Genomic DNA, 21,363 nt, shown 5'->3' with positions numbered 1-21,363 from the left:
TCAGTCACGCTAACTATCTTGGCCTGTTGAACTGTATGACCCTTGCAATTTTTGCTTCATATTGGCATGATAGCATCACGCATTTGCGGCAGATTTGTCGGCTGCACATCCATGATGCGAATCTCCCGTTACAACACATCCCACATGTGCTCTATTGGATTGAGTTCTGGTGACTGTGGAGGCCATTTGTAATTTAAATGTTCCATCATGAGTGCAATTCTTTATTAAATCTTTCTATATTACTTGCTAAGTATGTCTATAAATGCAATCAGTTTCATAATTTTTTTACTTATTGATCCATTAATGTTTTGTTCAGTTTCTCCATTTAAATGAGTTAATTGTATCCTGCCACCACCTTTTGGGTGAGAACTACCTTTAAATTAATAATGTTACAAATAAATTCATAGTCTAACATTAATTAATTAAAACGCAGTCTTCTCTGTGTTATTTTTAAAATGGTACATTTTTGTAATGATTTCAATTGATTATTGAGAGTCACATACCACATTGTTATTCTATTTAATTTAATATGAATATTAAATAGACATAAATGTTTTATGTTCATGAATAAAATACTTGCACAGAAAAAAGGTCAGAGAACTGAGCAGTTGAATGTGAATAATATGAATGTGTATGTAAATCAGCAGTCCACTGTAAACAACCACAGTAAAACACCCACCGTTTTATTTATTACTTATTCTTCAGGACACAAATCTGGCATTTTATCTGACATAAAAACACCCATGTGAACATTTGAAATCTTTATTCGACAAATACTATTACATACCAACTTCCCCTGCAGTAACACAAAGCAATATATTCTGTTTAAAGTCTTATTTTCTTGGTTCAAGTGGAAATTTGGCTGATCTGAATGTTTATTTTAAATCTCAAACGTCTCACCTTGAATGCAGACAACAAAAAACAGCCATAATCCCAGTCTAACCGTACCTGTAGTAAAGTTCTCGATTTCTGTGTAGGCGGAATTAACGATACGATTCTTGCTGCCTTATTTTTTTAGTTGAATCAACTTAACTTTTCTAGTCCTCTCTACTTAGCTGACTGGGTGAGTTCTCGATGGGGATTTCTGTGTAGGCGGAAGTAACGATACGATATGTGTCGTCATGTGAAAAGGGTCTATCAGTGATGATCTGGAACTGGTGTGTGAGTGAGGTGCATGATGGTGAATGTAGTCCAGTTGAGTGGCAGATGTGTAGTAGCATGAATGATAGTGAGTGTTCTCTAGTGATCTGTACGGGCTGGATCATTTGTGATGATGACCATACGCTTATTTCACGCAGCCGCCATTTTAAAGAACCAAAGCGAGGCTGCAGTGGGAACAAGCCCGGAAGTATAGGACCATAGGATGCTGTGCACTACAAACCTCCGGCTGTTGCTGAGATTTAAAAATGCAGACATGGTGTAAACATCACTTTAATATCATTCAGTTCAGTTTTATTTAAACAATTAAAAGCATATTAGCCATCAAACAACATCACAATCTCTTTAAGGGTAATATGCTCAAGTGTCCCCCTAGGCTTCAGTTCATGGCACTTAAACACCGTGGAGACGCTTCCCTTCTTCAACCTATGTAACCCGGTGAGTGATAAAACACTGCAGTCCTTTGTAGCACACGCTTGTGTAGTCTGTAATAGTGTTGTCCCGGTACTGAAGTTTTAAAAACGTCAATTTTCTGCATACATTCAAGCGCCTCTGAGCGTGTTCATAAACAGCGCTAATTTACTATAGTGTTCACCAGTACTCATTAGTTTTCTGCTCTTCACCCAGTGTAAACACAGATACACGGAGACTGGAGCGCGAAGCAGCCGTAAAGATCTGTCGAGTCATCAAGCAGATCGCTCGGCTCGTCTGTGTTTGTGTACTTGGTAAACAGCGGAGGGTGAACTGATGACCTTCTCGGCCAATCGCAATCATTTCCTTTGAGCACGTGAACACAATGGCAAATCAGCGCTGTTTTCCCTGCTGAAAAATCCAGCCTTAACCAGCCTAGGCTGGTTGGCTGGTTTTAGCTGGTCGACCAGGCTGGTTTTAGAGGGGTTTTGGCCACTTCCAGGCTGGTTTCCAGCCATTTCCAGCCTGGTCTTAGCTGGTCAGGCTGGGAGATGACCAGCTAAAACCAGCTTGACCAGCCTAGCCAAGCTGGGAGTCCAGCCAAAACCAGCTATACCCAGCTTAAACCAGGCTGGTCAAGCTGGTTTTAGCTGGATTTGGCTGGTCATTTTCCAGCCTGACCAGCTAAGACCAGGCTGGAAATAGCTAGAAACCAGCCTGGAAATGACCAAAACCCCTCTAAAACCAGCCTGGTCGACCAGCTAAAACCAGCCAACCAGCCTAGGCTGGTTTAAGCTGGATTTTTCAGCAGGGTTAAGAAAGCCATCAACAGTGCATTAAATGTTAGCAGGAAATTGGCGGTTTTTCTTTTAATTCAGTATCGTGACAATTCTAATATAGTGAAAGAATCAGCTCATTAACTTGAGTTTGATAAATGGCATCTAAACACTGTGTGTTTGGGAAAGAAAACGTTAGTAACGAGTGCCATTTCCCTTAACTAAGCTGAAAATGAGCTCTGAAATCCCTTCTTAGTTTCAGCATTCATTTAGAACGGACCTTCGGGACACTCGGAAGGTGATGAAATTTATAAATTTGTGTCACTTTCTCTTCACTGATAAGATATACAGCCAGCTACACAACGTTCCTATAAAACTTCCAACTAAGGGTGTCACGATCCTCCAAATCCTCAATTCGATTACATTTTCAATTCTAAAGTCACGATTCGATTCGATTTTCGATTATGAATAAATCATTAATTAATAACTAATTAATTATTTGTAGCCTACCGTTTAAACTACCTGACTTGCATGGTCTTTGTTTTACCCATAAACAAATCATACAGTAAATGAATAAAGGCAAGATACCCACATAATTACCACCTGTCAATCACTTTTTCTGCGGGACTCGTGAATAGGCAGTGATCTGTGTCATTATAATGGCGTCGGTAAAAAAGGTGCACAACCAACAGGAACCAGCCAACAGTATCTGAGGTGTTCGCTAAAATAACTAAGTACTTGTGTGAAAGTAAAAGATGGAAGCAGTCTACTGACTCGCTGACTGCCTTGACCCGCTGTCTCGAGCGCATGACAATGTGTGTGCGTCTGTGTCTGTGTGTGAATGAGTGTGTGTGGTCACGTGATGTGTGTTTTCAGCGGTAGTGAGGAAGGAGGGCTGCTCAGAAATGCTACACGCCAGTGTGGATGTGGATCGTTGTCGTTCTAAAATGCCATTTAAAAAAAAGACATTTTAGTGTAAACAGGGCCTGAGTGTGTATTTTTCGCTAGCGGATTTGCAACGGGTGCGGGCGTAGGATCACCCATCGTCTATCATCCCAACCGTAATACGTACATAGCAGAGCTTGCAAACTGTGTTTTTTTGTCGACAACACGAACGTTGTCAACATAACTAACTGGAAATCCAAAATACTTCCACACCGGCGACTTCATTGAAAGAGGAGAGGATTTAAGCTCTGTCGACGGGTCTCCTGCGTCTGCAGTTTAACAAGCACTTTAACAAGCATGTTTTTTTCCGTTTGGCAAGCCAAGCTGACGTGACATGGGGGCGTGGCAGCATCGAAGATTCTATTTTTTGATTCGATAATCAAAGTTGAGCTTAAATTTCGATCGATTTCGATTAAAAATCGAAATCGTGACACCCTTACTCCCAACCATACTGTACTTCTGGGTTTCTTCCCACGGCAGCCTCGATTTAATCGAAATCGTGACACCCTTACTCCCAACCATACTGTACTTCTGGGTTTCTTCCCACGGCAGCCTCGATTTCGCTTTTAAAAATGGCAGCCACGTGAAATCAGTCTATGATGGAACTAAGCTAGCTTATTATCTTTTACAAATCTAAGTTGATTGGACATAAAACTGTTAAGTTGTCCTCCCAAAAAAAACTCAAGAATTGTGTTGTTTGGCTGATTATAAATAAGTAGTTTGAACAAACAGCAAATGTAACTTTTTTGAGTTCAAAAGCCAAGGAATATTTGTAGGCATTTATTTGCTTAAGCGAGTCAAATATTTACAATGTGTGTTTCTCTCGGACTCCACAGTGACGGGTCTCCAATGGAGGATCAGGTGTTGAAAGATCGAGGAGACGAGCCAAAAGAAGGAGCTCATTGCGTGTCTCTCCTATCGCCGCAGCTCAAAGCCATGATCCGCATCAAGAAGAAATACCTGAAGAGGACAAACTCAGTCCGACTGGCGAACTCTGGAGTCTCCGACGGCGCTTCACATCCTCCAAACAGGAAGCTCAGGCGCAGGAAGTCTCGTGTGCTTTTCCCAAACGACACGCTGATGTTCAAGCCAAAGAAAGAGCGCAGCCGAGCCAAACCTTTCCTCACGCTCTTCAGCATCATCGTCTTCATACAGGTCATTTCTCTAACTTGTGTAGCTTTTCTGATTTTTCCTAAATATTTTTTGCAAGCTAAACTGGCTATCATGGTCGTAGTCAGAGATTGAAAATTAGGGGCAGTTTACTTGACAATGTTTTAAGCCAAAACCTGGAAACTTGCAAAGGGTATTGTACAGGTCATCTCTCCAACTTCTGTGGCATTTCTACTTTATTTTATATATTTTTTACTCAGCTAAAGAGACTATCATGGCCATGGTCGTAGTCAGGGATTGAAAATTAGGGGCCGTTTACGTGTAACGGAGGCCAGCTAGTAAGTGCTGTGCAGGTAAACCTCTTTCCTCTGACCTGTAAAGGTGCTCTAGCGACAGACGCTAGAGGCCATGGTTTTTAGCCTCCTTGTTAGGGCAACCTACTCCAATCGGAAGGTCGCCAGTTCGATACCAGCTCGGAGCGGGTTGGGTGGCGTAAGACCGGTGGGGTTACATTTGTAAGGCTTGAAGCTTACGCTGCTATTCTGAACCAATAGTCGGAAACAGAAAGCAGTTGAAGGATGGCGTGTTTAAATCCATTATTTATCTGACTCCATTGTAATTAATCTGACTCCATTAAAGTTGTTATCATCATTGATAAAGAGAAAGAATCTCTACGTCTTAAAGCAGGCAAAGTTGTTTATTAAGTTACATGATCAAATATACAGACATTAGAATGAAACAAACTAACATACTGTATAAAGAAATTAGCTGTAACATATGCACTGCTGAGCAACAAAGACAGTGAAACTGCCTTTGTTAGCATATGAGGCTACGCACCGGTGTGCGGGAGATGCAGAGTAAAAGCCATTCTCCCAGATCAACAGTTACCTTTCCCTATTAAGTACATTAACATACTCTCCTCAGGTCATGACTCAACAATAGTAAATATATTGTAGATTGAAACACAATTAATCGATGTCTCTGTTGATTTCATCACTACAACACTGAAGTCATAAACTGTCAAATGACACCAAACATGACAAAGTTATCTGAAAGAAGAACACGAGCAGATGAATTGTGTATGGTGAAGAGCACATGGTTACTGTAAGCAAATGGCAGAGATGTGTATCGGAGCTGTGAGGAACTCTGCCTCACCAGGAGGACTCATCCCATGCTTGGAATGTCTCAGTAGTCCTTCATTAGCATAGAAGGAAATATATATCATATTTCTCAGCTTACACATTGGTGCTGTGACCTGGATGGGTGTGAGGTTTAAGGGGGTGAGTGTAACGGAGGCCAGCTAGTGAGTTCTGTGCAGGTAAACCTCACTCCTCTGACCTCTAAAGGTGCTTTAGGACAGATGCTAGAGGCCATGGTCTTTAGCCTCCTTGTTAGGGCAACCTACTCCCATTCGGAAGGTCGGCGGTTCGACACCAGCTCTGAGCGGGTTGGGTGGTGTACGACCGGCGGGGTTACATACGTAACAATGTTGTTACCAGCTTTTTTAAATATCTTCTTTACTGTTCATCAGAAGAAAGTGGAGTCTCAGTAAACGATGACGGGATTTTGAATTTGGGGTGAACTGCTCCCTAAATCAATTTGCATTTATGTTAAAATGACTATATAGTATGTTAACAGCTGACCTCTACAGTACATCTAGCCCATTTAAAGACTTAGCCAAAAACTGGAAGTTTTCAAAGTCTATTGTACTGTTCTTCTCTGCCTTTTATGGCATTTCTATTTTATTTCATATATTTTTTAGTCAGCTATAAGGCTATCATGGCCATGGGCGAAGTCAGGGATTGAAAATTAGGGTCCGTTTATGCTAAAGTGTTGTTACCAGCTTTTTTTATATCTACTTTTCTGTTCATCAGAAGAAAGTTGAGGCTTACTAAATGATGACAAAATTTTGAATTTGGGGTGAACTTCTCCCTGAAGCCACGTGTTAAAAAAATGAATCAATTTGCATTTATGTTAAAAGGGCTGTATTGTATGTTAACAGCTGATCACTATAGTACATCCAGCCCATTTAAAGACTTGAAAACTGGAAACTTTCCAAGTGTTTCGTACTGGTCATATCTCTGCCTTCTGTGGCATTTCTATTTTTTTTAAATATATTTTTGGGTAGCTAAATAGGCTATCATGGTCATGGCTGTAGTAAGGGATTGAAAATTAGGGGTTGTTTATATGACAATGTTCTTAGCCAAAACCTGGAACCTTTAAAGTGTATTGTACAGTTCATCTCTGCCTTCTATGGCATTTCTAGTTTATCTTATATATTTTTAGCCAGCAAAAGAGGTCATCATGGCCATGGCCGTAGTCAGGGATTTTTTTTCAGCTTTATTTTTTACTATCTATTATTTTTAATATAAAGTTGAGGCTCTGTAAATGATGACAGGATTTTGAATTTGGGGTGAACTGCCCTTTAAAACCACATTAAAAATTAATCAATTCATGTTAAAAGGGCTATATTGTATTTTAACAGCTGACCTCTACAGTCCATCTTGCCCATTTAAAGTCTTTTGCTAAAAACTGAAAATTTTCTAAATGTTTTGTACAGGTCAAATCACTGCTTTCTGTGGCATTTTTATTTTATTTGATATTTTTGATCAGCTAAACAGGGGTGCGTTTCCAAAAACCATTGTTTGCCAACTAAGGTCGCAAGTTCTGTCGTTACAAACATTGTTCGTTGATTTAGTGTTTCCCAAATCCTTCGTTCCAACGAACATTTGCAAACTGCGTCACTAACATGTATGTTTGCAACTATACCTCTGGAGATGGTGTTAGAAACATACAGTAGTTTCTGGCTGTGTTCTATTCCCAGTTATCCCCCCTATGCCCTATTCGCTTAGAACATTCTAACATTTAAACTCGGAATGATTTTTTTTTTTAAAGCATTAAGGTCATCTCTCTCAGGTGTAATTTGCTTTCAAAGTATGTTTACAGTTCAGTTTTAGCGATCTTCATGTTAACAATTGCCCTCCCTTCGCAGTGCACTTTGAAAACATTGATGTCATTTTGAACACAGTCTTGACTCGTGGCTCATGACGAAAGCTATAGGTGACCTATTATTTAAAAGCGGAATTTATGTTACGTCTCCAAAGCTTGTGAAAACAATAAACATAGCATACGTTAATCGTTTAAATTTATAGTAGATCATTATTTATTAAGTATCTGTACTGTATATGACATGGGCCTGTTGGTTAGAACATTTCTGCAGTGGTTTGCATGTGTTAAATTGTAATAGTAGACTTAAAAAATAAATAAACAATATTCTACTCTATAATAACAATAAAAAAATAATAATTTTAACCATCATCATCATCATTAATATTATTATTAAAGTAAGATTTCTTTCATTTCCTAATAAATAATAAATATTAAATTTCATTTCTTGATAAATAGCCTCATTATTCATTTATTTATTTGTTCATTTATTTATTTATTTGATTTATAAATGAGATTAGAATACATTTTAGCTTTTGTAAGTGATGTTATGTTTTAGAATAGAATATGTAATGTTCTTAATAATATTTGTGAAGGAAACACTATATGTCCCATTTACATATATTTCAATGAATATGAAAGGCGAGTGCATGTTTTTACCAAAACTAATATTGGCTACTTTATTAAATGCGTGTAAAACAATATAATTTGCACAAATAAATTATAGGGTTCTTCTCGAAGGAAGTTGTTACCACCTAGTTAAGAGCATCATTATGGGTGTTTTACGTTAGCTAACTAACTTGGTTCAAACAATAGATCTGTGACAGAGAAACTACAGGTTTTGGGAAACACTTGTCACTACATTGTTTTTTTTCCCCAAACAATGCATCGTACTATGATAGTTCAGCCGTGAGTTACGTCATTGTTTGTGAAACGCACCCCAGTTTATCATGGCCATGATCATAGTCAGGGATTGAAAATTAGAGTCTGTTTATGTGGTTTTTAGGCAAAAACAGGACACTTTGAAAGTGTTTTGCCTGTACGTTTACACACAACAGATTTCTGGGACTGAAGAATCTGAAATTGAAAACATTGTCCTTTGTCGTCCTGACTGTGTAAACAGCCCAAAACTAAACTCTTTAAAATATGATGATCTCACGTTTAAATGTTAAGAGTAGGTAGTAGGTCAATCAAATGCATCACTAACAGCTGTGCTTTGCAGTGATTAGGATGGAAGGACTGTGTTTAAAGCTCAGCAAATACTGGCCTGGTCTACATAATACAGGGGTTTCACCCTTTTTCACAGGTGAGCACGGTTGTTTTGAAAACGTTGTCATGGAAACAGGCTCTGGCCATAAATGTAGTCGGGAATTGAAAAGTAAGGGCTGTTTATGTGGTTTAGCAAAAAATTAGACACTTTTGAAGTGTTTTGCCTGTGTATTTTACACACACCGACATTTTTTAGGACTGAAAAAGCATAAATCTGAAATCGAAAACATTGTCCTTTCTTGTCCTGTCCATATACAGTGCATCCGGAAAGTCTTCATAGCGCTTCACTTTTTCTACATTTCTTCATGTTACAGCCTTATTCCAAACTGGATTACATTAAATTTCCTCAAGATTCTACACTCAATACCCCATAATGGCAATGTGAAAAAAGAGTTTTTTTAAATTGTTGCAAATTTATTAAAAATAAAAAAGCTGATCAATCACATGTACATCAGTATTCACAGCCTTTGCAGTGTAGCTTTATATTGAGCTTAGGTACATTCTGTTTCCACTGATCATTCTTGAGATGTTTCAGCAGCTTAATTAAAGTTCACCTGTGATAAATGCAGTGTATTTAACATGATTTGAAAAACCATACAACTGTCTATATAAGGTCCCAGGGTTGACAGTGCATGTCAAAGCACAAAGAAAGCATGAAGACAAAGGAATTGTCTGTAGACCTCCAAGACAGAATTGTCTCAAGGCACAAGGCTGGAGAAGGTTACAGAAAAATTTCTGCTGCTCCGAAAGTTCCAATGAGCACAGTGGGCTCCATCATCTGTAAGTGAAAGATGTTTGGAACCACCAGGACTCTTCCTAGAGCTGGCCGGCCATCTAAGCTGAGTGATCGGGGGAGAAGGAATTTAGTCAGAGAGGTGATCAAAAACCCGATGGTCACTCTGTCTGAGCTCCAGCGTTCTTCTGTGGATAGAGGAGAACCTTACAGAAGGACAACCATCTGTGCAGCAATCCACCAATCATGCCTGTAGAGTGGGCAGACGGAAGCCACTCCCCGCCTGGAATTTGCCAAAAGGCATCTGAAGGACTCTCAGACCACAAGAAACTAAATTCTCTGGTCCGATGAGACTAAAATTTAACTCTTTGGAGTGAAAACTAGGCACCGCTTATCACCAGGCTAATGCCATCCCTAAAGTGAAGCATGGTGGCGGCAGCATCATGCTGTGAGGATGTTTTTCAGCAGCAGGAACTGGAAGACTAGTCAGGATAGAGAGAAAACCTGCTTCAGAGTGCTCCTGACCTCAGACTGGGGTGACGGTTCATCTTCCAGCAGGACAATGACCCAAAGCACACCCCCAAAATATCAATGGAGCGGCTTAACAACAGCATGGTGAATGTCCTTGAGTGGCCCAGCCAGAGCCCAGATCTAAATCCTATTGAACATCTCTGGAGAGATCTGAAAATGGCTGTACACCGTCGCTTCCCATCCAACCTGATAGAGCTTGAGAGGTACTGCAAAGAGGAATGGGCAGAATTTCCCAAAGACAGGTGTGCCAAGCTTGTGGCATCATATTCAAAAAGACTTGAGGCTGTAATTTCTGCCAAAGGTGAATCAACAAAGTATTGAGCAAAGGCTGTGAATACTGATGTACATGTGATTTTCCAGCTTTTTTACTTTGATTTCAAAAACTCTTTTTTTTCACATTGTCATTGTCATTATGGGTATTGTGTGTAGAATTTTGAGGAAATAAATGATTTTAATTACATTTTGGAATAAGGCTGTAACATTTAAAAAATGTGGAAAAAGTGAAGCGCTATGAAGACTTTCCGGATGCGCTGTAAATACCCCAAAACTAAATTCTTTGAAAACAACGATCTCACATTTAAATATTAAGCATGAAAAAGCACACAACAATGGTGAAAAACATGGCAGTGTGCTCAAAAACAACGTCTCCTGTTTGTTCAAACTGCTTATTTAAAATCAGCTCAAACACAATTCTTGATTTTTTTTGCAGCAGCTTAATTGTTTTATGTTCAATACACTTACATTTTTAAAAACGAATTAGTTAACTTAATTCTTTCGAGTAGTCCTAACACAAATCAGTTGTGTGGAACCAAGCATACTTCACAGTGTGTTGTTGTTGCACAAGCGTTCATTAGCAAAGTGTGTATTTCTTTACATTACAACCAAAAGTCGAGACAAAAATTCGACATAAACGGCATCAACGGCTTGATCAAATGCATCACTAACAGCTGTGCTTTGCAGTGATTAGGACGGAAATACTGTGTTTAAAGCTCAGCAAATACAGGGCTGGTGTACATAATACAGGGTTTTTGGCCATTTTCACAGGTATGTGTGAACTAATTGTTTTGAAAACGTCGTCATGTAAACAGGCTCTGGTTATGGATGTAGTCGGGATTGAAAATTGGGGGTCGTTTATGTGGTTTAAGCCTAAAAGCAGACATTTTTGAAGTGTTTTGCCTGTACGTTTATGGTAAACTTACATAATACAGGGGTTTCACCCTTTTTTACAGATTTGTTTGAATGTGGACATACAACACAAGAGCAATAAATGGTCACCTGTTTTTAGGATTAAAAGTCAACCCATACAAACAAGTCCAAATAAATGGCTCCTGACAATACACTGATGTTTTGGGAAGCAAAATAATCGCTCTTGTGTAGGAAGTTGTTTATTCTTTACAATATTATTAGCTAGCTCTCTGCGACTCTCACATGGTCGCCCACTGAAGCTAATCAGGGATGCTGCGCACTAGTGGTAGATAAGGTGGTGGATATTAAGTGCTATCAGTGTCCAGAAAAAAGCTGTATAAATGTAAGGATTTATTATTTGTGGCTTCCAAAAGCACATAAATCTGTATAATCCATAAACATACAGGGGCTAATGCATGTCTTAGGAAGCTTATCGATGTGTTTTTGCAATAGAAATATTTCTCACATTTTTTTTTTTTCATTTTCATTGGCCAAATGCACATAAAACATTACTGATGTATATTCATTGGCCACTTTATTAGGTACACCTTATTAGTACCAGGTTAGACCCCCTTTTAACATGATGCACAATTTGTATTAATGGGCCCAAAGTGTGCCAAGAAAATATCCCCAACACCAGCCTGAACCGTTGATACAAGGAAGGATGGATCCATGCTTTCATGTTGTTGGCACCAAATTCTGACCCTACCATCCGAATGTCGCAGCAGTAATCGAGACTCATCAGACTCACCAGTCTGGCCATTCTCCTCTGGCCTCTGTCATCAACAAGGCATTTGCGTCCACAGAATTGCCGCTCACTGAATATTTTCTTTTTTTTTCGAATCATTCTCTGTAAACCCTAGAGATGGTTGTGCGTGAAAATCCCGGTAGATAAGTAATTTCTGAAATACTCAGACCAGCCCGTCTGGTACCAACAAGCATTCCATGTTTAAAGTCACTTAAATCCCCTTTCTTTCCCATTCTGATGCTCGGTTTGCACTGCTGCAGATCATCTTGACCATGTTTACATGCCTAAATGCATTGAGTTGCTGCCATGTGATTGGCTGATTAGAAATTTGCATTAACGAGCAGTTGGACAGGTGTACCTAATAAAGTGGCCGGTTAATGTATAATGCCTATTTTAGTCTATGATATGGCTTTAATGGTTCAATCTGAATAATATCAAGCTATGAGAATACTTTTGTGATCACATGAATCCAAAATACTTTCATCAACAACTACTTCTCCTTAGTGTCAGTATAGGGTGCACATTCATTAGAAGTGTTAGACGTGTTACAACCCAGGTTTAACTTTTAAACATTAAAAACTCACAGATGTCAATCATCTTTTTCCTTATATCCCAGGTCTACAACGCCATAGAGAATCTGGACGACCATGTAGTGAAGTACGATCTGGAGGGTTTGGAGAGATCCTTACACAGGGAAGTGTTTGGCCAGCAGGAGGCGCTGGAGGAGCTAATGGACCATCTGAATGACTACCTGTCCACCTATGCCCACCAGCAGCCCCTTGCCCTGTCTCTACACGGACCATCCGGCGTTGGCAAGAGCCATCTGGGTCGCCTACTGGCCCGACATTTCCGCTCCATAGTGGACGATAAACTAGTAGTGCATTATATCTCCAAACACCACTGCCCTCTACAGGAGGAGGCTCAACACTGCGCCTCCACAATCGCCAGGCGAATAACAGAGGTAGCATATTACATATACTCATTTAGCAGATGTTGTTATCCAAAGTGACTTATAAGTGAGGATGGTAGCCCTTTACAATAACAGTACATGAATAATGATGTATTAATATGTAAACTAAACATTATTTTATTATGAACTAATGATGAGTAAATGCATGAGCTAATCATGAACTAACTTTAACAACAACACGAGTCACATCGTCACCCTAGAATTATAAGGTTCTGTCTGCGTTCTGAATGATTTTGAGATATTGAGCTTCAACGTTTTTGCATTCTATATAGCAAACAACATGTGTGTAACAGTTCTCTTTCATACATTAACATGACAGAGACCCTAAGGGTTCTCTAAATGCAAAGGATCAAGTTCTCTTACACTTGCAAATTGGAGTAAAAAAACCACGGTAAACGCAGATAGAACCTTCTCATTCTGAAAAGTCATTTTCCGCTTGGAATTATAAGGTTTTAACTGGGAAATCATTCATTGAAGCATTACTTTTCAAGAGATACAATAATAAAATATTTAAGTTGGTATAGTAACAATATGTTGCTGACTATATGAAAACAAATAAATATATATACAATTAATATATATGTTTTTTAATATTCATCTCTTTTTCAACAATATAAAATGTAACATTTCATCTCGATGTCGGCGACGCAGTGCCACAGTGGGTAGCACGATCGCCTTACAGCAAGAAAAACGCTGGTTCGAGCCTCAGCTGAGTCAGTTGGCATTTCTGTGTGGAGTTTGCATGTACTCTCTGTTTTGCTGTGGGTTTCCTTCGGGTGCTCCAGTTCCCCCACAAGTCCAAACACATGCGGTACAGGTGAATTGGGTAAGCTAAAATTGCCCATACTGTATGTGTGTGATTAAGTGTGTATGGCTGTTTTCCAGTGATGGGTTGCAGCTGGAAAGGCATCCGCTGCGTAAAATATATGCTGGATAAGTTGGTGGTTCATTCCGCTGAGGTGATCCCAGATTAGTAAAGAGACTAAGCTGAAAAGAAAATGAATTAATCTCAATGTTAAGAAATGCTTCTAAATCATTACCTTTTCACACGCCTCAATTTTGTGTGGTGCGGCATTATTTAGGCCAGAGGTTCTCAAAGTGGGGGTCGGGACCCCCCGAGGGGTCGCGGGACAATGAAGGGGAGTCGCCTGGTGATTTTCAAAAATCAATAAATTTTTATTAAACCTTTAGACTTACTGTATTTTATCAATAACCTACTGAAGAGAAAAAAATAGTCGTTTATAGTTACTATAAACTATATAGTTACTATAGTAGCTTATAGTTACTAGTTCTATTGGATTGCGACTTCTCGGGTAATTACATTATACTAAAGACACAGCAATACTGTCAGATGCAGCAGATTTTGTAACACCAGGTTAAACTTTCTAGCCCATTTACAGCACTGACATACATTAAAAACAAAAACAAAGAATAGACTTGGGTCTATTGGTGTGTTTGTGCGCGTCATTGCATACAAGCTTTCTGTATTTATAACCACCACCTCAGAGAATATTGGGGTCACGAGTCACTGGCATTGTCATTTTAGGGGTCGCGGGCTGAAAAGTTTGGGAACCCCTGATTTAGGCGACGCTGATTTTGTGTGATTTTTGTCTTCCTGGTGCTTCCCGCTGTCAATGGAGCAGTTCGGCGAAATGACAAAGAAAACTGATCCTGATTGGTCCTCGTACGTGCATTAAAAATGCTGATTGGCTCACAGATAGAACCTTATACAGCCAAGCTAGAGTTCGACTTTGTAGATACACCTTTTTTTTTTTTTTTTTTTTAAAAGTCTTAAAATGTAAACAACTTATAAAAACACATCACATAATTTAAAGAAGTTGTCATTTAATAAGAATATATTGATTACTCAAAGATTTGACAAAAATGTCAGATAGAACCTTATAATTCTAAGGTGACGACATGATTTCATGTTTGAGTAACGGCTACCTTAATCACTTGTCTGTACATGATTGTTTGTTAATTAATGTATCAATTACCACATTAGTTTATGCTTAATTTAACCATAATGAACTCATGAGCTGTTATTTTATAAATATGTCATGACTTTACTTGGAGGAGTAGAAAAGTGTTCTGTCTACATAAACATGAGCTGTATATTTTAATAACATCTAAACACACTTTATTTTAATTTCATGGGACCTTTAAGGTAGTTACTCAAGCTGAGGAAGAGGAGCAGATCCCCTTCTTCATCCTGGATGAGGTGGAAGCAATGGCTCCCCCGCTGCTCGACACCTTGCAGACGTTTCTCCAGTCAGATCAGACCAACGAGTTTCTTAACGTGGTCTATGTTTTCCTCAGCAGTCTGGGCCAAAGTGAGATCACAGCTCACGTTCTTCAAAACTCCTCCACTGCTGGAGCCCACAAGTCCCTCCGTCAGGCCCTGACTCTCCTCCATCCTCTGTGGATGGAGCCGGCGGTTCAGGTTATAGCGCTGTCCTTACTGGAGCGGGAGCATATCATACAGTGCTTTCTGGAGGAAATGACCCTCGAAGGGTTTTATCCCGATCCTGGTCATGTGGAGAGACTGGCGGACGAGCTGGCATATCACAGAGCAGCTGGGAGACAATACGCCAAAACTGGATGCAAACAAGTGGTGGCCAAAGTCAACCTGCTTTGAGGGAGTTTTTTATATACAAAATAGCCATTATTTTCTTAAAGTACACCTGAAATCAAAACTAACCATATTGATTTTGTTAGCTCAAATTTCTAGTTTTGTGGTGAACAATATATCTGTGCATGGCATTTAGAAAAATTAAATAGTTTGCCCTTGTAATCTTTCATTGAAATCTGAAAATGCACTTCCTGTTTGTTTTCAGTTCATTTCTCAGATTGCATCAGTCTAAGGTATTGGGCGTGGCTGACGTACTTAACCACGCCCCTCCGACTGTCAGCTTTGACAACAAAGAGAAATGGTGAGGAGGAGGAGGAGTCTGTTTGGTTGTAATAACTCTCCCCAAACTCTCTTCCCCATCTTCCTGAATGAAATGCCTACTTCACCACATCCAATCAGCTCACAGTAGAAAACAAGCCACGCCCACTGTTTTCTAAATAAACATATTCTCTAAAGTAAACTAATGCAATTTATCAACATTATATGTCAATATGAGATTGAAGTTAAATTAAATGATTGAATACACCTTTACACAGACTAGGGGGTGCGTTTTTGAAAACCAACTTTGGCCAACTAAGGTTGCAAGTTCCGTCGATACATAGTTTGTTGAAACATTTGGTTAGAACATTTCTGCAGTGGTTTGCATCTGTCAAATGGTAAAAGTCAACCTTTTTCAAAAAAATTAATTGTCGGCAGCTAGCTCTCTGCATCTCTCACATGGTCGCCCACTGAAGCTAAGCAGGGCTGCGCCTGGTCTGTACCTGGATGGGAGACCACATGGGAAAGCTAGGTTGCTGCCCGAAGTGGTGTTAGTGAGGCCAGCAGTGGGCGCCTAACCTGCGGTCTGTGTGGGTGCTAATGCCCCAGTATAGTGACAGGGACTCTATACTGCTCAGTGAGCGCCGTCTTTCGGAACTCTATACTGCTCAGTGAGTGCCGTCTTTCGGAAGATGCTGACTCTCTGTGGTCATTAAAAATCCCAGGATGTCCTTTGTAAAAGACTAGGGGTTTAACCCTGGCATCAGGGCCAAATCTGCTCACTGGCCTCTGTCTATCATGACCTCCTAACATCCCCATATCATAATTGGCTTCACACTGGTGGTGGACGAGGAAATTCCCCCCTATGTGTAAAGCGCTTTGAGTGCCCAGAAACGTGCTAGATAAATGTAAGGAATTATTATTAATTATAAAAAAACAATTTCTTAATAATAATAATAATAATAGTATTAATAATAATAATGATAATCATCATTAATATTATTATTAATGTAGGATTTTCTTTATTTCCTAATAAATAATAAATATTAAACTTCATTTCTTAATAAATAACATCATTATTTATTTATTTATATAATTTATATATGATATTAGAATAGTTGTTAGCTTTTGTAAGTGATTTTATGTTGTAGAATATAATATGTAATGTTCTCAATAATATTTGTAAAGAACACACAGGCCCTATATGTCCCATTTACATATATTTTAATTAATATGGAAAGCGAATGCATGTTTTTACCAAAACTAACATCGGATTTTATTTTAAATGCATGTTTGTGTAAAACAATATAATTTGCACAAAAAACCAATGGGGTTCTTCTCTAAAGAAGTAGTTCCTCCACCCCGTTTAGACCATCATTATGGGCATTTTACGTTATAACTAACGTGGTTCAAACGACGGAACTGCAACAGAGAAACTACGGGTTTTTGGGAAACAGTCGTCACTACATTGTTCTTTCCCCAAACGAGGCATCGTACTATGATAGTTCAGCCGGGAGCTATGTCCTTGTTTGGAAAATGCACCCCAGGTCAGTAAGCATTTCTGTAGTCTGTACTTGTTCAAATGGAGTGCAATTGAATATTTATAGGATGATTTACTACTGTAAGTGCCTTTGTATTTTCACTGGTAAGTTGAGAAGCTAATGAAATCATAAAAAGTGCACGGAGGAGGTGAATGAATGCAACCAATGAATGAAGAAATGCACTGGAGAATCACTGCTAATGAAATAAAAGGGAGAATCAATGAAATATTAACACAATATGTTGTACTCCATGTACTTTATGATCATAATGAGTTTTCATATATTCTGTGATAAGCTGTAACTTCCCTTTTTTACCAAACATTTTGCCAGTCAAATACCTTAAGTTTACTCTTCACAGTAGATTTAAGTTTAATTTGACTTGTAGGGCCAATTATTGTTATACTCCAACAAAATTGCACTGTATTGTACTGTATTTATGAGTAAATGCATTTGTTTTTGATTAGCACTGTTAAAAATAAATTAAAGTAAAAATGTTGACTTCATTAAAAAAAAGTCCAATGAAATACTGTAATGACCCTGCATATACTACAACATATATGCTGTATAAAAGATGGTGTGTTCTTTAAAAAAAAAAAAAAAGATTTTATTTTATTCTTTTATATAACACTTGTTTTGTGTCAAACAATTATGCAAACAACCATTAAGTTTAGATAAAAGGAGACGATTATTTCAGTTTCGTATAAATTCAGAGAAAAACACATAATAATAATGCATGAAATTATAATGCAATTCAGGACTAAACACGATTGGGTCAGTCATATGAATTGGCTTTTATTAGATAAACTGGATGAACTTCTTATGCAAATTCATTTAAGGAAGCAGAGGAATCGTATAAATAGGAGTGAAATCAAGAGTATTATTAAGAAAAGAATGACGTAAAGGTGGCAAAAACAATGGGATAATAAGAAAAAGGGCCGGTAGTTTTACACAATTCAAAAGAAAGTTGGAGTAATTAGGTGTGTAAGGAAAAACAGGAGAGAGGAGATAATAATATCTAGGGCAGTAGTGTCCAAACTTGATCCTGAAGGGCCGGTGTCCTGCACACTTTAGCTCTAACTTCCTTCTACACACCTGCCTGGAAGTTTTTAGTGTACCTAGCTTGATTAGCTGCTTCAGGTGTGTTTAAAGGGGTTGGAACTAAAATATGTAGGACACCGGCCCTCGAGGACAGAGTTTGGACACCCCTGATCTAGGGTGAGATTTGGACACAAAATTAAATAGTACACTTTTTAAAATGGGCAAACATGGTACAGGACAATGTGAGTTTTGTGGACAAGAAGAGACAGTTGAACATGTTACATTACACTGCATGAAGTATGAAGATGAAAGGTGGGCTCTAAGAATTTAGAAGAGATAAATGTTCAGTTTAAACTAGATGACATTATACAAAATAACAAAATGCGTTACCTTTTTATTGCAGTATCTCAAAAAAACTCATTTGAGAGAGAGGACTGAATAAAAGAAAGCAGTAGGTGAGAGGTTAAGGGAAGGGTCATGATCATCCACACTCCATGCCAGTTGGTGGCGGAAATACACCATTCTGTTGTTTGTCAACCGCCAATAAATTGAAGAAGAAAAATCTCCCTGATGAACTTCTGGTCACATGTTTGTGATGTAAGTCCTGTGGGCGGAGTTTGCTACAGGTAAACAGTGCTCTGCTAATTGATAAATCATGTTGCTGTGCATAGTTTCGCATGTTGTTTGAAAGTTTCACAATTTAGCAACAATATATCACTATGAGAATGACGTTAAAGGATTGAATACACAGGCCAGGTCAGTAAGCGTTTCTTTCAGCATATGTAGTCTGTGCTTTTTGAAATGGTTTGCTAATGTCAGAGCCTTTTTCTAGTTGTCATTTGAGTGAGGTGGAAATTTTAATTGGCTAATAAAATCACAAGATGAGCAGATAAAGTCTTTTTAAAACATAAATTACCTTGAGTTTGAAAATGAATCACTAGAAAGGTCAACAAAAGGCAAACCTTCTTATGTAAAGTGTCTGTATGCCTTGCCTGAGTGTTTTGGGGAAGACAATATGTGAAAAAAGTAAAAATCACCTTATTTTGCAATGTGAAAGTAAGACTTTTCTGCGGATGTGTTACACTTCCTATTCATTTGTCTACACTCTAAGAAACTATGGCACAAACGCTGTCACTTTGGTGGCACCCTTTTAAAAAGTAACATTTGGAGTGCTAATATATACTTTTAATGTAACTTTAGTGTGCAATATATATCCTTTTACAACTAATGTGTACCATTTAAGTGCAAAAGTGTGACTTTTAAAATGTTACTGTTGTGTTTGTTATAAAGACGGGAAACACAGGGCATTTCTTCCTAGGTTGTTGCTAGATTAGATACGGTTGCGGCCGGAAGTTACTGAGAATTATTTATATTATTTATTTAGAGGGGCCATCACAAAGCCCTGATCTCAAGCCTATAGAAAATTTGAGTGCAAAAAAAGGTTGAAAATGCTTGTGCGAGCAAGACAGCCAACAAATCTGACTCAGTTACACCAATTCTGTCAGGAGGAATGGGCCAAAATTCCTGCAAACTATTGTGAGAAGCTTGTGGAAGAATACCCAAAACATTTGACCAAAGTTATACAGTTTAAAAGCAAAGCTAAAGAAATACCAAAGAAATGTATGTAAACTTTTGACTGTCTAGAAATTAATAATGTTTTTTTTTTTAATTCTCTCATTATTCTGGCATTTAACAAATGTAAATCATTTAGGTAATCCTTACGTACCTAACATAGTAAACGTTTAGTATGATTTACCATCAGACATTTTTTTAAAAATGGTTATGTTCCTTTCTGTAGAGTGTATGTAAACTTCTGGTTTCAACTGTATGTACATTTCTGGGCACTATTTTACAAGTATCATCTCAGTGTTGGCATTCATACCATTATTTCTGAGAGTGTTTGGGTAAATGACTAGAAATGGCAGTAAACGATTAAAGTATACTTGCTCTACAAAGCAGTGTGTTAATGGCAAAACTTGAAAAATGTAATAGTATGATAAGCAAATAGGCGTCACGGTGGCACAGTGGGTAGCACGATTGCCTCACAGCAAGAAGGTCACCGGTTCGAGCCTCGGCTGGGTCAGTTGACATTTTTGTGTGGAGTTTGCATGTTGTCCCCGTGTTGGCATGGGTATTCTCTAAATGCTCCGGTTTCAAAGCCATGCACTGTAGGTGAATTAAATAAACTAAATTGGTGGTAGTGTATGTATGTGCATGCAAGTGTGCTTCGGTAAACACATGCTGGATAAGTTGCCGATTCATTCTGCTGCGGCGACCCCTGATGAGTAAAGGGACTAAGCTGAAAATAAAATGAATGATAAGAAAATACCAGTTTGCTAAATCAAGCACTGCATCGAGCTGTTTTGTACAGCTAAAAATGAATAGAAGTGAATGAGACCACAAGTCTCGACACAATTAGGTTAGAATGGTCTCGCCCAATCTTACATGCAAAATTAGGTCAAGTTTCAGCATAAACACTTACTGAACTGAATCAGTCTTGAACTGTGTCCCAAATGGCACACTATGCATGTATGCACTACATACTTACACCCTTACTTACTCAACAGTAGAGTATATGTATGTAGTGTCATCCCAAATGGAACACTGACAGTTTTTTACCCTGATGACATTTGACGGTTGCCAAATTAGCAAAGTAAATTACCAAACTACCAAATAATACCTGCCATCAATATAACAGCATTCACCCACGGAGAGGTGCTATAATCACTGTCGGGGGAGACATTTTCTTTCTCAATCCAAAATAAATGAAGTAATCCAACATCAGTGCCTAATAGATTCGCCCCTTCCACTACGTGAGCAAAGCCGCGGCCGTTGAGTGCGTGAACTGTCCAACATTACCGACTTCTTTTTAATGGTTAAATAAGTGCATCATCTAGGTAGTTAAATTGCACTTATTCTTTTTAGAGTTTCAGTGTGAATGCACTACCTACACTATGCTACAAAATGGTGTAGAATAGTGCATAAGTATGCAATTTGATTGTCCATGAATTTTCTTATAGAAAACTGTGTTGAATTGTGAGCATCAAATACAACATTTGAGATGTTTTACAATGTGGTCGGTCGACTGGTTTGTCCATTAATGTTGTACAAT

The 21,363-nt window shown here is 38.5% G+C and overlaps 1 protein-coding gene across 4 annotated transcripts in view; it reads left to right on the top strand.

Moving 5' to 3' along the window:
• Positions 1-15,945, top strand: part of tor4ab (torsin family 4, member Ab) — a 35,806-nt gene extending 19,861 nt beyond the window's left edge. For 3 of the 4 annotated variants that reach the window (XM_073949642.1, XM_073949639.1, XM_073949640.1), the window contains 3 exons: positions 4,127-4,445; positions 12,429-12,773; positions 14,950-15,618. In XM_073949642.1, the coding sequence (XP_073805743.1) occupies positions 4,140-4,445; positions 12,429-12,773; positions 14,950-15,420 (1,122 nt within the window). In that variant the 5' untranslated portion in view covers positions 4,127-4,139 and the 3' untranslated portion in view covers positions 15,421-15,618. 4 annotated transcript variants of the gene reach the window in all.
• The last annotated feature ends 5,418 nt before the right edge of the window (positions 15,946-21,363 follow it).

The sequence above is a fragment of the Danio rerio genome, chromosome 5 (genome assembly GCF_049306965.1).
Source record: "Danio rerio strain Tuebingen ecotype United States chromosome 5, GRCz12tu, whole genome shotgun sequence".
NCBI lineage: Eukaryota > Metazoa > Chordata > Actinopteri > Cypriniformes > Danionidae > Danio > Danio rerio.
The sequence above is the reverse complement of the archived record's forward strand: the minus strand, read 5'-3'. Positions and strand labels throughout refer to the sequence as shown.